This window comes from Aythya fuligula, chromosome 2 (genome assembly GCF_009819795.1).
Source record: "Aythya fuligula isolate bAytFul2 chromosome 2, bAytFul2.pri, whole genome shotgun sequence".
NCBI classification, from domain to species: domain Eukaryota; kingdom Metazoa; phylum Chordata; class Aves; order Anseriformes; family Anatidae; genus Aythya; species Aythya fuligula.
In genome coordinates, this window is record NC_045560.1 from 91,385,957 (window position 1) to 91,400,778 (window position 14,822).

Here is a 14,822-nt window from a genome sequence, read left to right on the forward strand (position 1 = left end):
GAGGTGGCTGTAGTCAGCAGGCTAAGTGCTACAAATCTGAGGTACTTTTAGCCAGGGAAGGCTCTCTGAGACACAGTACAGCCATCCCGGCTCAAAGGGGGGCTCCTGCTCCTCACCCCAACCATCGCTGCTCCAGCTACGTGCTCAGCATTCGGCCTCTCGTGCTCCATCAGCAACACACTACCGACAGGCTGGGGAGACTTGTGAACAGCCAGCAGTGATTAACATGAGACTTTCAAGGAAGGAGTCAACTAATTAAATTAAATGTCACAGCATCACAGGCTGGCTGAGGTTGGCAGGGACCTCTGGAGGTCATCTGGTCCAAACCCTCTGCTCAAGCAGGGACACCCGGAGCACGTTGCCCAGGAGCATCTGCGATGCAATGCCTAGCATGAAATGATTTGAGTGGGAGATATAGCAATGACCCCTGTATCTGAAGGGATAAAAGAAAATAATAAAAATTTGATATATACAAACAAGTCATGAGTTTAGACTGCAGGAGAGTGGAAAGAGAACAGAATAAATATTGCAACAACCTTCTACAGATGTATCTGCTCAGTATTACCCTGCCTTTTCATGTGTGCCCATCACTGTGCAACCTTATGAGCAGTAACCTCTGGAATAGTCTCTCCAAGTAAATGAGAGACATTATCTCACTACTAAGCTTAAAAACAAAACAAAACAACAACAACAACAAAAAACTAGAGGTTGTAAGTACACTACTGGAGTAAAAAATAGCAGAACTACTCTAAAAAGAGGGCCCAGACCACCGTATGTGCTAGGCTTACAGTTATCTGGAGTCATCATACACAGAATAAAATATACCAATAGATCACAGAATCACAGAATCATTAAGGTAGGAAGGGACCTCCATGACCATCTGGTCCAACCATCACCCTACTACCAATGCCATCCGCTAAACCATGTCCCGAAGCACCAGGTCCAACCCGTGTTTGTCTAGAGATGCGTTTGTTTACAGAATGTGATGCTAGTAAGGAAAAAACAAAACAAAACCAAACCCAAAAAAAATAATCAAGAGTGGAATGAAAAAATCTAAAGGTCCAGTAGAGCTGAACTTCTGAAAATGTGAAGGATACATAGAGAAGGTTTGGACAAGACTCCACATTGTATCTACAAGCAGGAGGTACTGGCAGAAAAAAAGTGAGATGGAAAGGAAGTGAATTTCTAGGAATTATTATTTCTGAAACAGTTGGTAATTTACAAGTTGTCAGAGAAGGTTGCATATGCAACTGTACTACACAAATGTGCAATGTGCTCCACATCAAATTGAAATGAATTGACAATACCTTTTCAAAAAATAATACAGAGGGAAGAGCAGAAAATAGCAGGCTTTGGGACAGTGACCCAGACTGGAATTCCTAGGAGTAGACAAGATTGTGCTTTGGATTTGAAACATGCAAAAAGTATTCAAAAGACTAGTGGAAATACCCAAATTTACATTTGGCCAACCTGACAGACAAAAGAAATCAACTGGTCAGACTTGATTTTATAGTGGGTATTCAGACAGTTGAAGGGGACAACAACTGTACTGTATAAACAGAAAAGCAGCTGTAGTTACAGAAGCACCCATATAGAGTTCTAATTAGGGGGTGAAAAATTGGAATATAACTTCCCTTGTTTTGCTCTAGCTGTGGAAAATGTGAGCACATGTATTATTGACGGTTAAGACATACAGGGTGAGTAAATGTTAGACCGCAGGGAAGTGATAAATGCCATTCAGCCACATGCAAACTTGGCATTAGTAATGACTTTTGTGGAATACAAACCTATTCCACCGTTTAGTGCTAACAGCACTGTTAGGAAAATAAATAATTCCTACCCCCAAGTAGCAAAGGGCTTTCCATAATGCTTTCCATACGGTTTTCTCTCTCTCTTTTTTTTTTCTCCCCTCAGCAGAGACTAAAAAGTGTTTTGATGAATCCAAAGAAGCCCAAACATCATGCTTTTTTTCTGCCTGCTAGTGCAAGTATTTAACTGAGCTAAATAAATAAAGTTTGGTCCTTATCTTAATTCATATTAATTCCCACTGAAGACTCCACCCCTCTACACAGCTGCTGGAAGGAGGACAGCTGCAAAATGGGAAGGTCTTTGGCCAGGGTGTTTGATGTTAGTCTCCTAATCCTTCACCTTCACAGCAGTAACAGTCCCTTCAGGCTGACGGACTCCCTTTTATGATGTGGAGGGACAGATTAGTCAGTAAATTTCCACATTTATCAATTCACAGTTCCTTTCTGGAGTATCCGCTTTATGGAGCACATATGGAGTCGCTATCTACTTTCTGCTTGTCCCAGCAATACACTAGAAACTACCCAGGGCTATTACAGCCTCGGCTTTTTTTTGGCCTACATTTGGTAGCAGAATTTGTCCCTTAAGTGAGCACGCATATACAGCATTCAGTATTTCGGTCCCTGCATATAGGTAGACTCTGTGTGTAAGTTTGACACCAGTAACGAAGGGGGAAAAAGGATGTTGTTTACTTACCTTCTGCCCGAATGACCATAATCTTTTGCTTCAGATCAATTGAGGGATTTACAAGACATAGCCTTGGCTCCTGTTTCTGAGTCAAGCAAACTCCATTCTGATTTACAACCATCCAGTTACGGTCATACAGCAAGCCCTGGTTTCCTACCGGCCATTCTGTAACCTGGAAAAGCAGCAGGAGGGGATGCAAAGGTTTAGAAAATGTTGGCTGCATGACACATTCATGCTGAAAAGAAAAGAGAGGGAAAAGAAACCACTAATGAACTTCCTTGAAATCAGGAAAGCTTGTGGAAGCCACTGTCAGCTGTTATAACAGAAACCTTAATTGAAAGTCAAAGATAAAGATCTCACTGGAAACAACTGACAGAATAGAATGGAGTTACTATAATTTGTTGCATATTATCATACACTTTGATTTAACAGAACCATGAGAATACAGCAAACAATCACTGAAACCCTCTGAAAGCTGTTTTCAGTTTTACACTCAGCCATTTTTAGGACCACTCCCCTCAACAATTTTCTTTTAATTCACAAAACATGAGGCTTGCATGTGAGTTTTATGAATTAGGGCAAAACCAAACAAACAGAAAGCAAGGAAAATGTGAAATTCAGAATTCTGAATAAACTTTCACATTTTTCATAAAACTAAAACCTCTTTATCAATGAATCTATCTGAGAAAACATCCACTGCTGAGATTTCTCGTTTAGCAAGTGCATAACAGTTTTTCCAAATCCCCTTGCAACAAAACACGTGGTTGTCTTTGCTATCTGTCCTTCCACTGCTTCTATAATGCTCTTTATTTCCAATAGCCTATACAGGCATATTGTCCTTGCCTTTATGGGCATTTTTCTGGTGAAAAGAACAGATGTTACTGATGCTACACAGATGGCAATTTTGAAATCAAAAAAGGGAACAATTTTAGTAATGCCTTTGGGTGATATTAATAACTGCTTTCTCCTTCAGAACATTAAAATATTAATACCATTATTTTAACATAAAGCTGGGCATTTAAACACACTGTTTCAACTCGTGTATGCTTTCTAATCGTAGCTGAATATGGAGAAAAGTTCACCACAGGTGAACTTTGCTGAATTCTTCTAGAGAAGCTTAGCACAGCTCAAATGAATTAACTGGCAAAAAGCTTTAGCAAAAGGTCTTGAGAGAAAGGTATGTCAGGCACAGCCTGATACTCTGAAGAAAGCACGGCTTGAAACAGTGATTGGATTAATTAAAAATCACAATTTTGTTTAGCTCTGTCCAAAACCCCACAGATCCCACAAAATCCCATTCTTATAAACTTTTCCAGGCTTTGGAAGAGCCCTCAGCAACAGATTGACACCTAGGGCCCGACTAGAGGAAGCTGAGGGCAGGCACTCAAAATGTCCTGAAAGTGGACACTGAAAGCATTACAGCTGAACTAGTCCCTCTAAATATTTTGGCCACTATCAACTATGTGAGCTATCAACTATATAACAAACAGAAAATAATGGAAAAAAATAGAGTAGATATGTATTTTATCTACCTACTTGATTTATAACACTTTTTGGTTGTTTTTGAAGTGAGTGTGGAAAAAAAATGTCAGTCAAAATTAGAATCCTTAGGTCTGATAGCGTCATCTGAAAATGTGTTGTCCAAGCTCCTCAAACCATTAGCACATAAAGGATGTGAACCTCTGCTCTGTCTTTTAGGAGAATACTCATAGGCCAAAGACTGCAATATCAGCTGGAGTGCAGACTTTTGTCCTTGCTGGAAATTATCCTTCAGAGATGCCACTGTTGTTTGGTTATCCTGTATAATTAGATTTCAAAATGCATTTTGAACAGCTGGTGATCATCTAAGAGCTGCAAGAATTTCCTGGTAACAAATCTCCTTTCCAAAACAGAAGATCACTAATCAGTAATATGTCCTCCCATGGATCCAACAGATCATTACAGGATTTGCAAGACACAACAAACAGAATAAACAAAAAGATCAGAAAAACACAGAAAGAGCCTAAATAAAGTGATTTCTGGCTCCCAATAACAACATTCAATTTCTTTGCTTCCACTGTAGGACAGTAGTTTTATTCAGGAGACAGTTTAGGTGTATGCTTACCCTTCGCTGAAGACATGAGTTTTTATGAACAAAACAAAACTTTCTTGTTTAATCAGAGCTTTGGATAATTCTTACATGCTCATAGGCACTATGGGGAAAGCTCAGCTAATGAGGCAACAGATATTTGGAAATAATCAGCACCTTCCATTTAAAACACCTCTGGCAGGTCCAAAATACTGGCAAGTAACCCCACGCTCCACTCTGAGATTCAGCACACAACTATAGGAGTTGAGTCCATTTTCCCCCTTCCTCTGGGTGTCTACTGTTGTAAAAAGAATAATACCTAAATGTGCCCAGCAGTAAGTTCCTTTTCTCTCATGGATATCCCTAGTACACAGTCTAGTGCCCTACTTTCTCCCCACATTTCAACTTACTGCACCGAACGTTTGCTCCAATAAATAAAGTTGCAACAACCAAATAACTGTGTACCCTGCCTTGGACAGAGAGTCACAGTTGATCATGAAGTAATCAGAGCTGTTTTGCTGTTAATACTGGAGATAAGTGCAGAAGAAAATAAAAATTTCTATTCTCATTAGCATTTAAGCTGGCGACCTGTGCGGACCCTCTCCCACCAGTGTTTGATAGAGTCTGAAGGGATTGTTCAAGGACTGCAAGCAACTTAGATCAGTTCAGAGCCTGCCTGCTCTGCTTTCATCTGAGACATGAGAAGAGTGATTCGATTCGGCTCCCTTGGATTACATCTGAGATGTCTGCCCCGGGCCAGCAGATATGACACAAGCTGCAAAGAAGATCTGCATCCTGGTGGACCAGCAGCAGGAGGTAAGGCAGGGCACTCAAACAGCACTAAATATCTACATTCAGGCAACTAAAATAGTGAAGCAGCCAGTGAAGCTTACTGCAAAGTAAAATAAAACAGGGTAGCTTCCATCACAGTGAGCAATACTGTATTGCACTGATTCCTTAAGGTTGTCTGACCATCTCTACTTGAGACAAGTTAGACAGAAAGACAGAAAGCAGGGACACCACGATTTTACTGATAGATGCTAACATATACCTTCTTTCCCAGCAGGGTGGGTAGGCTAATCATCCAACATAAGGTCTTCCCTACCTGTCACCAGCAAGGACCACTGCACCGAGCACAACTAGTACACGGTGTTCTACCTTCTTTAGCATTTTTTCTTCTTTTAATGTAAGAACATCCATTGCAGAAACATGGTTTTGGTTTTTTTCTTTTTAAGATTTTTCTTTGAAATATTTTGGGCTGTATTTTTCCTTAATTTGCTGCAATGTCATCATGTAGGCTAACACAATTTTCAAACACATTAAAGCAATCACTGAACAGCTTTTAAATTATGCAAGTTTAAAAATGTTAGTGGTCTTACACATAATTTAACTACTGATCACTAAGAATTTGCATTGTATTTTGAATTAAAAGCTAATTTGTCTTCTGTGTTGAGCTGCAATTTTTATCCTCTGAAATCTACTGCAAGAATAATAAAGTTATTAATGTTTAAAGTCCTAACCTCTTTCACTGGGCACACTGCACTAAGTAATTATGCAAAATTAATTGACATAAGAGATGTTCATGTTTAAAAATGCATGTTTAAAACATGTTTTTATGCTGGAAAAGAAGAAAAATGTGGTCAGGGACACAGGCTACTCCTCTTTTCTGCTTCTCCCTGTTTAATAAAATAATTGTAGGGAAATTAAAGCACATTTAAGACATTCAGTTAAAATATTCTGCCTTCTGCTTCCTGAGCCATATGTAGAAAATCCATGTAACATCACTGAACAGACAGTCCAGTGGCCAGGAACACTTGATGAAACATACATGCTGCAGGAGCTAACCAACCTGCAGTGAGCTGAAAACCTTAATGCTTCATCCTCCCAGCTGCCAAAGCACACTCGTCACTCTCATTTTCTTGGGAAGTCAAGTACCTCCTGCCCTAAAACACTTAGAATAGACTAGAGAAATCAGAGTTTAGGTAAAGAGGAGATTATGTGACTCTAAAGTGGAGATCAAACAGCTGTGAGCTTGTATTCATGTCCTCATCAAGTCTGTCCTCCTGCCACTAATCAAGTCATCTGCCCTGCAGCCACCAAGTCAACGGGTAGACTTCACTGGCAGATGGACGAAGTCCTGCACACACAATTAGGTGGAATCTTCCACTCCACATTTTATTTTAGGCAAATGCAAGTGATCATCTACTTCCCAATAAAGCCCATTTGCTACACACGGAAGGTCTGACCTACCATATGAGCTGGAGGACTGCACTTGAACTTACAAATCTATGAGATTCTGACCTCAAGAATCCAAGTACAAGATGAATGAATTTACTGCAGCCTAATACCTAAACCACTTTCAATTTTTCACATCAACTAGCTTAGAGCTACCTTCTAACTAATAAAAATGGAGATAAAATTTTAACAGGGAAAATATTTTTCCTAACTTTCCAACAAGCACAAAGCATTTAAAAGGTATTTTGTATTAAAACCATTAAACTGAATTTTAATTCTTGGCTTCTAACTGAAGACCATGAGAACCCATTCCTTCTGTTTTATCCAACCTATTCCTCCTGTAGTAAATGGAAAGAGACAGAAATATCCAGCAACAATTCATTTTCCTACTACAGATGCCTATTTTATGATAAGATGAATTAGGAGGTATCTACCTCTCACTGCTTAAAGAATAATATCTACCTTCAGAGGGGTAAGATCAAGTAAGATGAACTCTGCTTTCACAGTGGGTCCACTAACTGGGACGAGAAGTATGCATGAAGAATGTGGATTTCCCCCTCCATATAAAACTCCAGTTCTGTCTGCCAGGGAGTGCCAGGTTTATATGCATTTATCAACTAGGGTAGTTTCCCCACAGAGCTTGAAGAGAGGAAAACTAGCTTAGTTTGTGGGAAAACATGAGCTGTCTTTCATGCTGAGGTATATCTTACCTGCTCCTGGGTACAATCATTTCAAAGCCTTCCTAGCAATGAATGTTGTGGTATGTATCTCGTAACATTGGCCTGCATGTTAAAATAGAATTTAACCCCAAAGGGACCTGAATACTGCTAGAACATATTTCAGCAGCTTCTGTAGAGAGCTTCTGTAATAAAACCATAATACCTGCAACACTTAAACAGAGGTTAAAATATTCTCACAAGAAATGTGGGATTACTTTGATTTTCTAAACAGTTTGATTTAGTGGGAGGTTAGTAAGGGGTGGAAAATTGTTCAGATCTCATGTAATGCTTGAGATTGTGCCTCTGAATTAGAAACATTATGAGCAAAACCAAGTTTAAAAATGTAGTTGGTTTGTTGACCATGCCGTAATACCCTTTGCTTCAATTCCCCAGATTCTTTCTGTATTAAGAAAAAAATAAATAAATCACAACCAAATCAGCTGAGAAGCAATATTTTAAATGCAGGTGATTTGTCACTGGATTTGACCCCAATTTTCATTCAGATGTGAGACAGTGACCTAGACCAGCAAGTTTTCATAGGGAAAGTTATACTGTTATTGACATTCATTAAATCACTTCCCAGTATGGTACTAAGCAGAGTCACAGTCCAGGTCATGTGTGGGCCATACACCTATTTCATCATGCATTATTAAAAAAAAAAAAAGTCACAGCTAAGGTGATGATATTATTAACTTGGCAAAAAAGCAATTAAAATCTTCAAAGAGTGAACTTTCAAGTAGCGCAGCAACACTTAAATGTCATATTTCTGTTGCAAATGTATTTTTAATGATAACATTTCTTTGTAATGTAAATCAGCCTCCTCTCAATTATAACATGTTAATCAAGTTATTTCTCAATTGCTGCCTACCCATCAATGCCTTCAAGTCCATCACATGTCATTCTGTGAAAGCATACTAATTACTTGATTATATTTTAGTCAAGTTTTGCAAATCCAACTGTTTTTTTTTTTTTTTTTTTCTTTTTTTTCCTAAGACTGCATATTATGTGCAGATTTGTCTGTTGGGCGGGGGGAGGGGAGAGCTGAAGACGCATCTCATTCCTGTAACTTCAGTCTAATTGAAACACTTTGAAAGTGCCTTATCATGTAAGACTTGATCCTAGGAATTGGAGAAAAGGAAAAAATGGTTATCCATATACTATTTCCTAGTATCTCATATACATGTTATTCCTGGTTGACACGTTCAACAGGGGTAATGAAAAAAAACACAAGGTTGGGATGAATATTTAAGAATATATTAAAACATATACCTCAAATGCAGAGCAGGATTTGATTGGGTAAAGGAAAATGTTGGTGACAGTAATGGGGTTGCCATCTCCTCTGTATGTTGGCACCGCAGTCTCAGAAATAGTTGCCCTTATGCTTTCCGACTCAGACTCCGCTGGCTGCCAGTCAACAGTCTTCACTGTCACAGATGAATTATTCCCAAGTTCTCTGTCCGAGATGTGTGTTCTTGGAGACAATTTATCTGCATTCTTAAAGTAAGTGCCATCATCTGGGACAGGCTCTGTCGTCAGCTTTGTAACAGAGGACTGGAAGGAAATCTCAGTGTCTGACTTGGAGAACCTGGTGGCTACGATGAATTTCAAGAAAGTCTGTGCATCTTCAAAGGAAGACATGTAGCCAAAGGATATTCTCACAGAACCAGTGGGACGTCCATCAATTATGTCTATATCATCTCCACAGACATGGCCAGCCTAGTTTGAAACAGGAAGACAAACAGAGCTATTATGACAGACCTTCTTACTTTACATAGTTATTCACTAGTCTATTAATTCTAACCAAAAAACTGTTTTCAGAAATACACAGGTAACCCATGAATACAAAGAAAGAATAGAGAAAAAAAAATCCCAATTGTCTTATTACCTTCTCAAGCTGGGAAGAAGATCATTTTGAGATGCTTGCCCTATTCTACCTTAAGGCAAGAGAGACTTTTCAAAAACTTATGTTAAGAATCAGAAGAAGTTTGCTCGTGCCAGAACGTCCTGTTAGCAAGGGAAGTCTCCAGATATATTCTGGTCTCGACTTCATTAGTTCAGTGAGATTTAAACTGGGACATTACATTCAGGTAGATGAACAAACCACTACACTTCTTGATACTTGCTGTCAGAACAGTTCTGTTTTATACAATCAATCGCTTACTCATGGTTTGTCTTAAACAGCCCAGTGGACAGATACACTGCTAAGAACTGGTCTGGGACATTTAGCAAAGCAGAGACTTGAATATAAAACTGGAACATCCAAAGTGAGTTCCCTCATCATTGTGATATCCAGTAGATTTGTCTTGCTGATCCAGTCAACATGTTGCTTTCAGGACAGATGGAAGTAGCCTTCCCCCTAACATTGCTTCATTTGAAAAACACAGGCTTCAGCTCATGATAAACCTTTGTTTAAAAATTTGTCCCTCAAATATCCTAATACTGACCTCCAATAACCTTATATTTGATGTATCTTTCATACAGCACTCCCCAGAAAACTCCCTGGAGGTGGAGTGGAGCAGAAATTTCTCCTTCAGTTGAGTAGGTCAGTGAGTGCTGCCACTCATTTCCAGCGAGATAAGCCAGAAACTCCCTTTGATCACCTACCTAACATTAGCTTACCAATGGACACAAGATTTAGTTCTATGTCAGCACCCTTATTCCTTTAAATGCAGCAGCTGTTTTTTTTTTTTTTTTTTTTCCCCTCTGAAATTCATTTATTTATGCATTTCTGTTAAATAAAAATGGAAGTGTGAATAGATTATTTACATGAGGGCTTTTTAAAGCAAGAAATGTCACAGTTCAGTGAACACAGGTCCCATTTTTTCCAGGAGAAATAAAAAAAAACTATGTCAAAGCATGCAATGCAGTAGCAAATATTGTAATGCACTGGAACATAGCTTTTATTTGTGACAATAGAGCAGAAGCAACATTTACAAAATTAGGTTGCATCTGTTAATATATGTGGAACACTTCTGCCAAGTATTGATTGATTGACTGATGAGAGAGGTTCCTGCTGTGCAAATAAGTAAATGAGTTCCTACCTAACATCCTAAGAAAACTAACCACAATTCTCCAGGGACCCTTGACGATAGAAGGTCCTCCCTCACAAGCACTTTGAACATGAACATCAGGGGAGGAAGAACACAGTCAGCACACTGGGAAAAGCAAAAACAAAGTACATATGCCAGTAATATGAAAAAAGATGTCTTCCCCCTACAAAGTAATGCTGTCAATAACTCATCCAAATCTTTCCAAAGGACTGGCAAGAATGTCTCAAAATAGTAACTGGTTGACTGTACTACTTCATCATACCACTTGTGGCAGATGAAATGTCTGTAATTTTGGCTTTTGTGTTTAGCCCATCCTGGTTAAAATGTCGAGCTTTATTAACATGATACAGACCCATATGAGGCTTATCAAAATCTTCCTCTGGTGAGAAGAAACAAGATAAGTGTACCTGGCCATTTGGTATTTTGCGCTTTAAGAGACGGGAAGAGCTTTTTTTTCCTTTCTCTAATTATCCTGGGGAACCTGCACCCTCTTGAAAATTCAAGCATCACTCACCTGCTCTTAAACAGACTATTCATGAATAAACTATGGACATGGAGCTTTCAATAGTAAATTAAACAACCATTTTGCCATGGAAGGTACTAAAGAGCTATCCCTGTTTAAGATCTTGTGCTATCAGTCTTGCATATAAATGTGCTTGCAAAAGGTATCTAAATGCCTCTGTGAAATGATAAGGGAGCTATAATACCCATATAGCCATTATATATATTTTTTCTCTTTTGAGGAATACCATTAATAAAGTTTTGAATAGTTCTGTATTAATATACTGTAATTTCAAAATCTGACAAATACACAGATGTGAAGCCTCCCCCACTTCACTGTAATACATCCTGCTATACATCTTTTAATAATGATTTATGGAAAATATTAGTCATCTAGAAAGCAGTCTTTACGTTCACGTTCTACCAGTCTAACACATCAATAATCTAAGTAGAAGTCATCTAAATTTATTTCACTGTCAGAGTTTCACTGGGTATTCTCATTTATTGTTTCTTGTCCAGTTTGTGTATGTCTTTTAAACTGCAATGTCCCAATGTAATAATTAATAAGTACTACTAAAGATACTTAAGGAACAACATGAGACAAATTGTCTGGGAACTTCCATTCTGCAGGAAGGCTGGATTTCATGTAATTCCATATCAGACCAAGAAGCCACATTTTCATATTTTCCAATGAAATAAAACCAACCTACTCTGCTTTGGGTCCATCAAATTTGTTTCAAGACCTAATTTCAACGTATCAATTCAATTATTTCTTTACCATGGTAATTAAGTTGAAAAATCAGGGAAAGCAAATTAAACCTACCTTCATTTACGTTACACCTACTTTATTCTTTACTATTTAGCTTTTGCTGTTGTTGTTGTTGGATATAGGTAGGATCAGATTTTCTTCTCTCCCCTTCAAACCTCCCATCCCCCAGGAAATCCAGAACTGATAGCCAGAAGATGTTTTCTTGGTCACGGAATCTAGGTATTTTCCATGGTCAGTGTATCACATAATCTCATTCAGAAACTAACCTGCAGGTTCCTTTGGATGTCCTCATCGCTTATACCCAAATGCATCTGGCAGGCTCCTGTGTTACAGAAGCAACCCGTGCGCACATGTATGTTGTGGAGGCTGGCCATCTTTTCCACCTTCCCAATTCACAGACATAAGAGAAGAACAGAAGACAGACATTTTAGAGTTGTGGTGAAAAACATACAATGTTTTAAGGGTACAAATCAATTGGAGGTAAATTACCTCTCTAAATTATTAACGACTGACTGTAGCTTTCAGCATTCCCATACACACTGAGGATTTTTCAGCCTTGTTATTTCAGCTGAAAGAAAACAGTAAAGGCAGAAGATAATTACATTGGCATTGAGAGAGGGCACAGAGCACATACCAGTAACACACACACATGGAGAGTTGTTCTGTTTAGGCCCGGATCCTGTTAATGCCAGCCCATGTGCTTACTTTTAAACTCGTGCTCTTACACTAGTAGTGCTAATTACACGCCTGCAGTCAAGTGGGTCTGGACTGAACCGTCACCTACAAGCATCACCTACAAGGTGAGGAGAGAGGCCTGGGACACCTCTTCAGGTAGCTGAAGGAAACCTCGTCCACTTATTTTCCTGGTGTTGTGCTTTTCTGAATTATACCATTTCTTTATCATCCACTAAATAATGAATGGGCATAAATACAGTAATTGATGACAAGCTGGCATGAATGAATTTATGTGAAGGAACAAAAAGGCTGTGCAAAGAATGGAGTCATGCATCTATACATGTCTCGGAAGGAGATGCAGATATGTGTGCACTGGGAGGGTGGCCCTGCAGAGAAGAGATGCAGATTGTCAGGGTTTCATAGCACAGCTAGGAAACAAGGGAAGCACGCTGTGGGGATGCTCTTAGCACAGCTCAGAAACCATGGAAGCACACTGCAGGGATATGAACACTCTTTATGTTGATTTGAAAAAGCAACAACAGATGGTGCTAAGGATAACTGAGCAGGTATAGATACAACCAGCTATTTCTTCCACGACAAATGATGAACAAGCCTGGTCAAGACTGGGAGAAGGACAGAAGGTCAGAAAGGTAGCACAAAACCTGGTACATCCTACCCCTCCTGCAAACTTCCAGAACAACCTCGCACATACTGCGGTAATCTCTCTGTGCTTTACCTCCTCTTCTGCAAAATGGGGAACCTGGAGCTCTAAAAATACACACCTTACAATTTGAGAGGACTCAGGTATGCCAGCAACACTGTCCTCCTCTCAGGGAGCTAAGACTCAGCGATGTGCAGAATGACAGCTCAGTCCAAAGGTCCAGGAACAGAAGCATTGATCATTTCAAAACCAGTCATTTCCCTAGCTGTAAGACCATGCTTTTCCTGCCTGAGCTATCGCTGGAAACATTCAACCTAGCATTAAACTGTTGGCTTTTATCTTTTTTAAACATAAATTCTCTTTGTATTGGTTTGTAGCAAGCATTTTCTGGATCATCAGAAAATGCTGATGCTTTCTCAGCCCATCTTCTGTCTCACATCTTCTGACATCATCAGCCATCTGATGTCAGCCTTCTGACATCTCTGAGTTTGCTACCAAATGCCTTTAATTTCACTATCTCAGCTGCTTGGTTTAGCTCTGCTAAAAGCAGTTCAAAGAGCATTCACTTTTTTTTTTTTTTTTTTTCCCCCTGTGTTGGACACAAGGTACTCCACACAAAAACGTGCTGTATACAACACAATAAATCCTACACCTACAGTGCACAAGTTACCAAAGTTCATACTTAAATGTGTCCTGCTCCATTAATTCAAAACGGTTCACCACTCAAATGGAGATACAACCAAAATAACTCTATATATCCGGACCTGGAAAGAAGAGGAACGAATCCGACCCAAGATGCCTATTCATGACTAATGCTTTGGAGAATACGCCGTGCTCAAAGCATGTTTCTCACATCAAAGTTATAGTTAAAGGCATCTGTTGAGAAAGATTGTTGTGGTGTCATTAACTTTGTGTTGTCAAAAGACTTCAGTCTGGGAACAGTGACATTTTCTTGACTTCTTTTTTCATTTAGATGAGAAAAGTTGTCATCCTGACTTAACACAGTTTGTCATGGTGCTTGTGACTCGTGGGTGGATCTATCGTTCTGTTAATGATGACAAGCAAGGCTAAAATCATGACAGATATTTCACTACTGAATTTGTACAGTGTTTGGATTTATTTACTCAGTATACAAAAAGCTTTAAAATATATCTTTTTATTACTATTATTTTTTTAAGAAAGATTGCTGGGCAGCCTTGATTATCCAAGTGTATGCAGTGTGATGAAGTTTCCATGACCCAGCTTCAATGAATTGTTAACAGGATTTTTTTTTTAATCTTTTACATTTCGTCAAATAAATTACTACTATGCTTTAATGAAGGCCCTGAAATTTCATTCTAGCCTTGCTGAGCGTTAAGAAGTGAAATATGTGACATGACCCAATACCCTTTCTTCAATAACACTTTTAACTATGATATATGTTAATCTGTACAGTAGACAAAGATTATTAATACATAAAAATGCAGGACCATTAGGGGAATATAGGGAAATATGGTTCAGGAGAACAAAGATAAATTAGCCATAAGCTTTAGAATTAATCCATTTCTGTTATCACAACTCTAAAGCTTAAAAAAGCACAGTAAGCGCCCTGCCGATCTTGGTGATGTGATACACACTTTTGCACTGAAAGCAATGAAACCATGTAAAGAAT

General features: G+C 38.9%; 1 protein-coding gene across 1 annotated transcript in view; it reads right to left on the reverse strand.

Annotated features, from left to right (window-relative positions):
- The window catches only part of MOCOS (molybdenum cofactor sulfurase), a 219,855-nt gene that overhangs the window by 24,100 nt on the left and 180,933 nt on the right, over positions 1–14,822 (reverse strand). The window contains exons 7-9 of the mRNA XM_032181110.1: positions 12,102–12,218; positions 8,785–9,231; positions 2,503–2,665 (exon numbers count right to left, since the gene is read on the reverse strand). Coding sequence (XP_032037001.1) covers positions 2,503–2,665; positions 8,785–9,231; positions 12,102–12,218 — 727 coding nt within the window. The remainder of the gene's footprint in view (positions 1–2,502; positions 2,666–8,784; positions 9,232–12,101; positions 12,219–14,822) is intronic.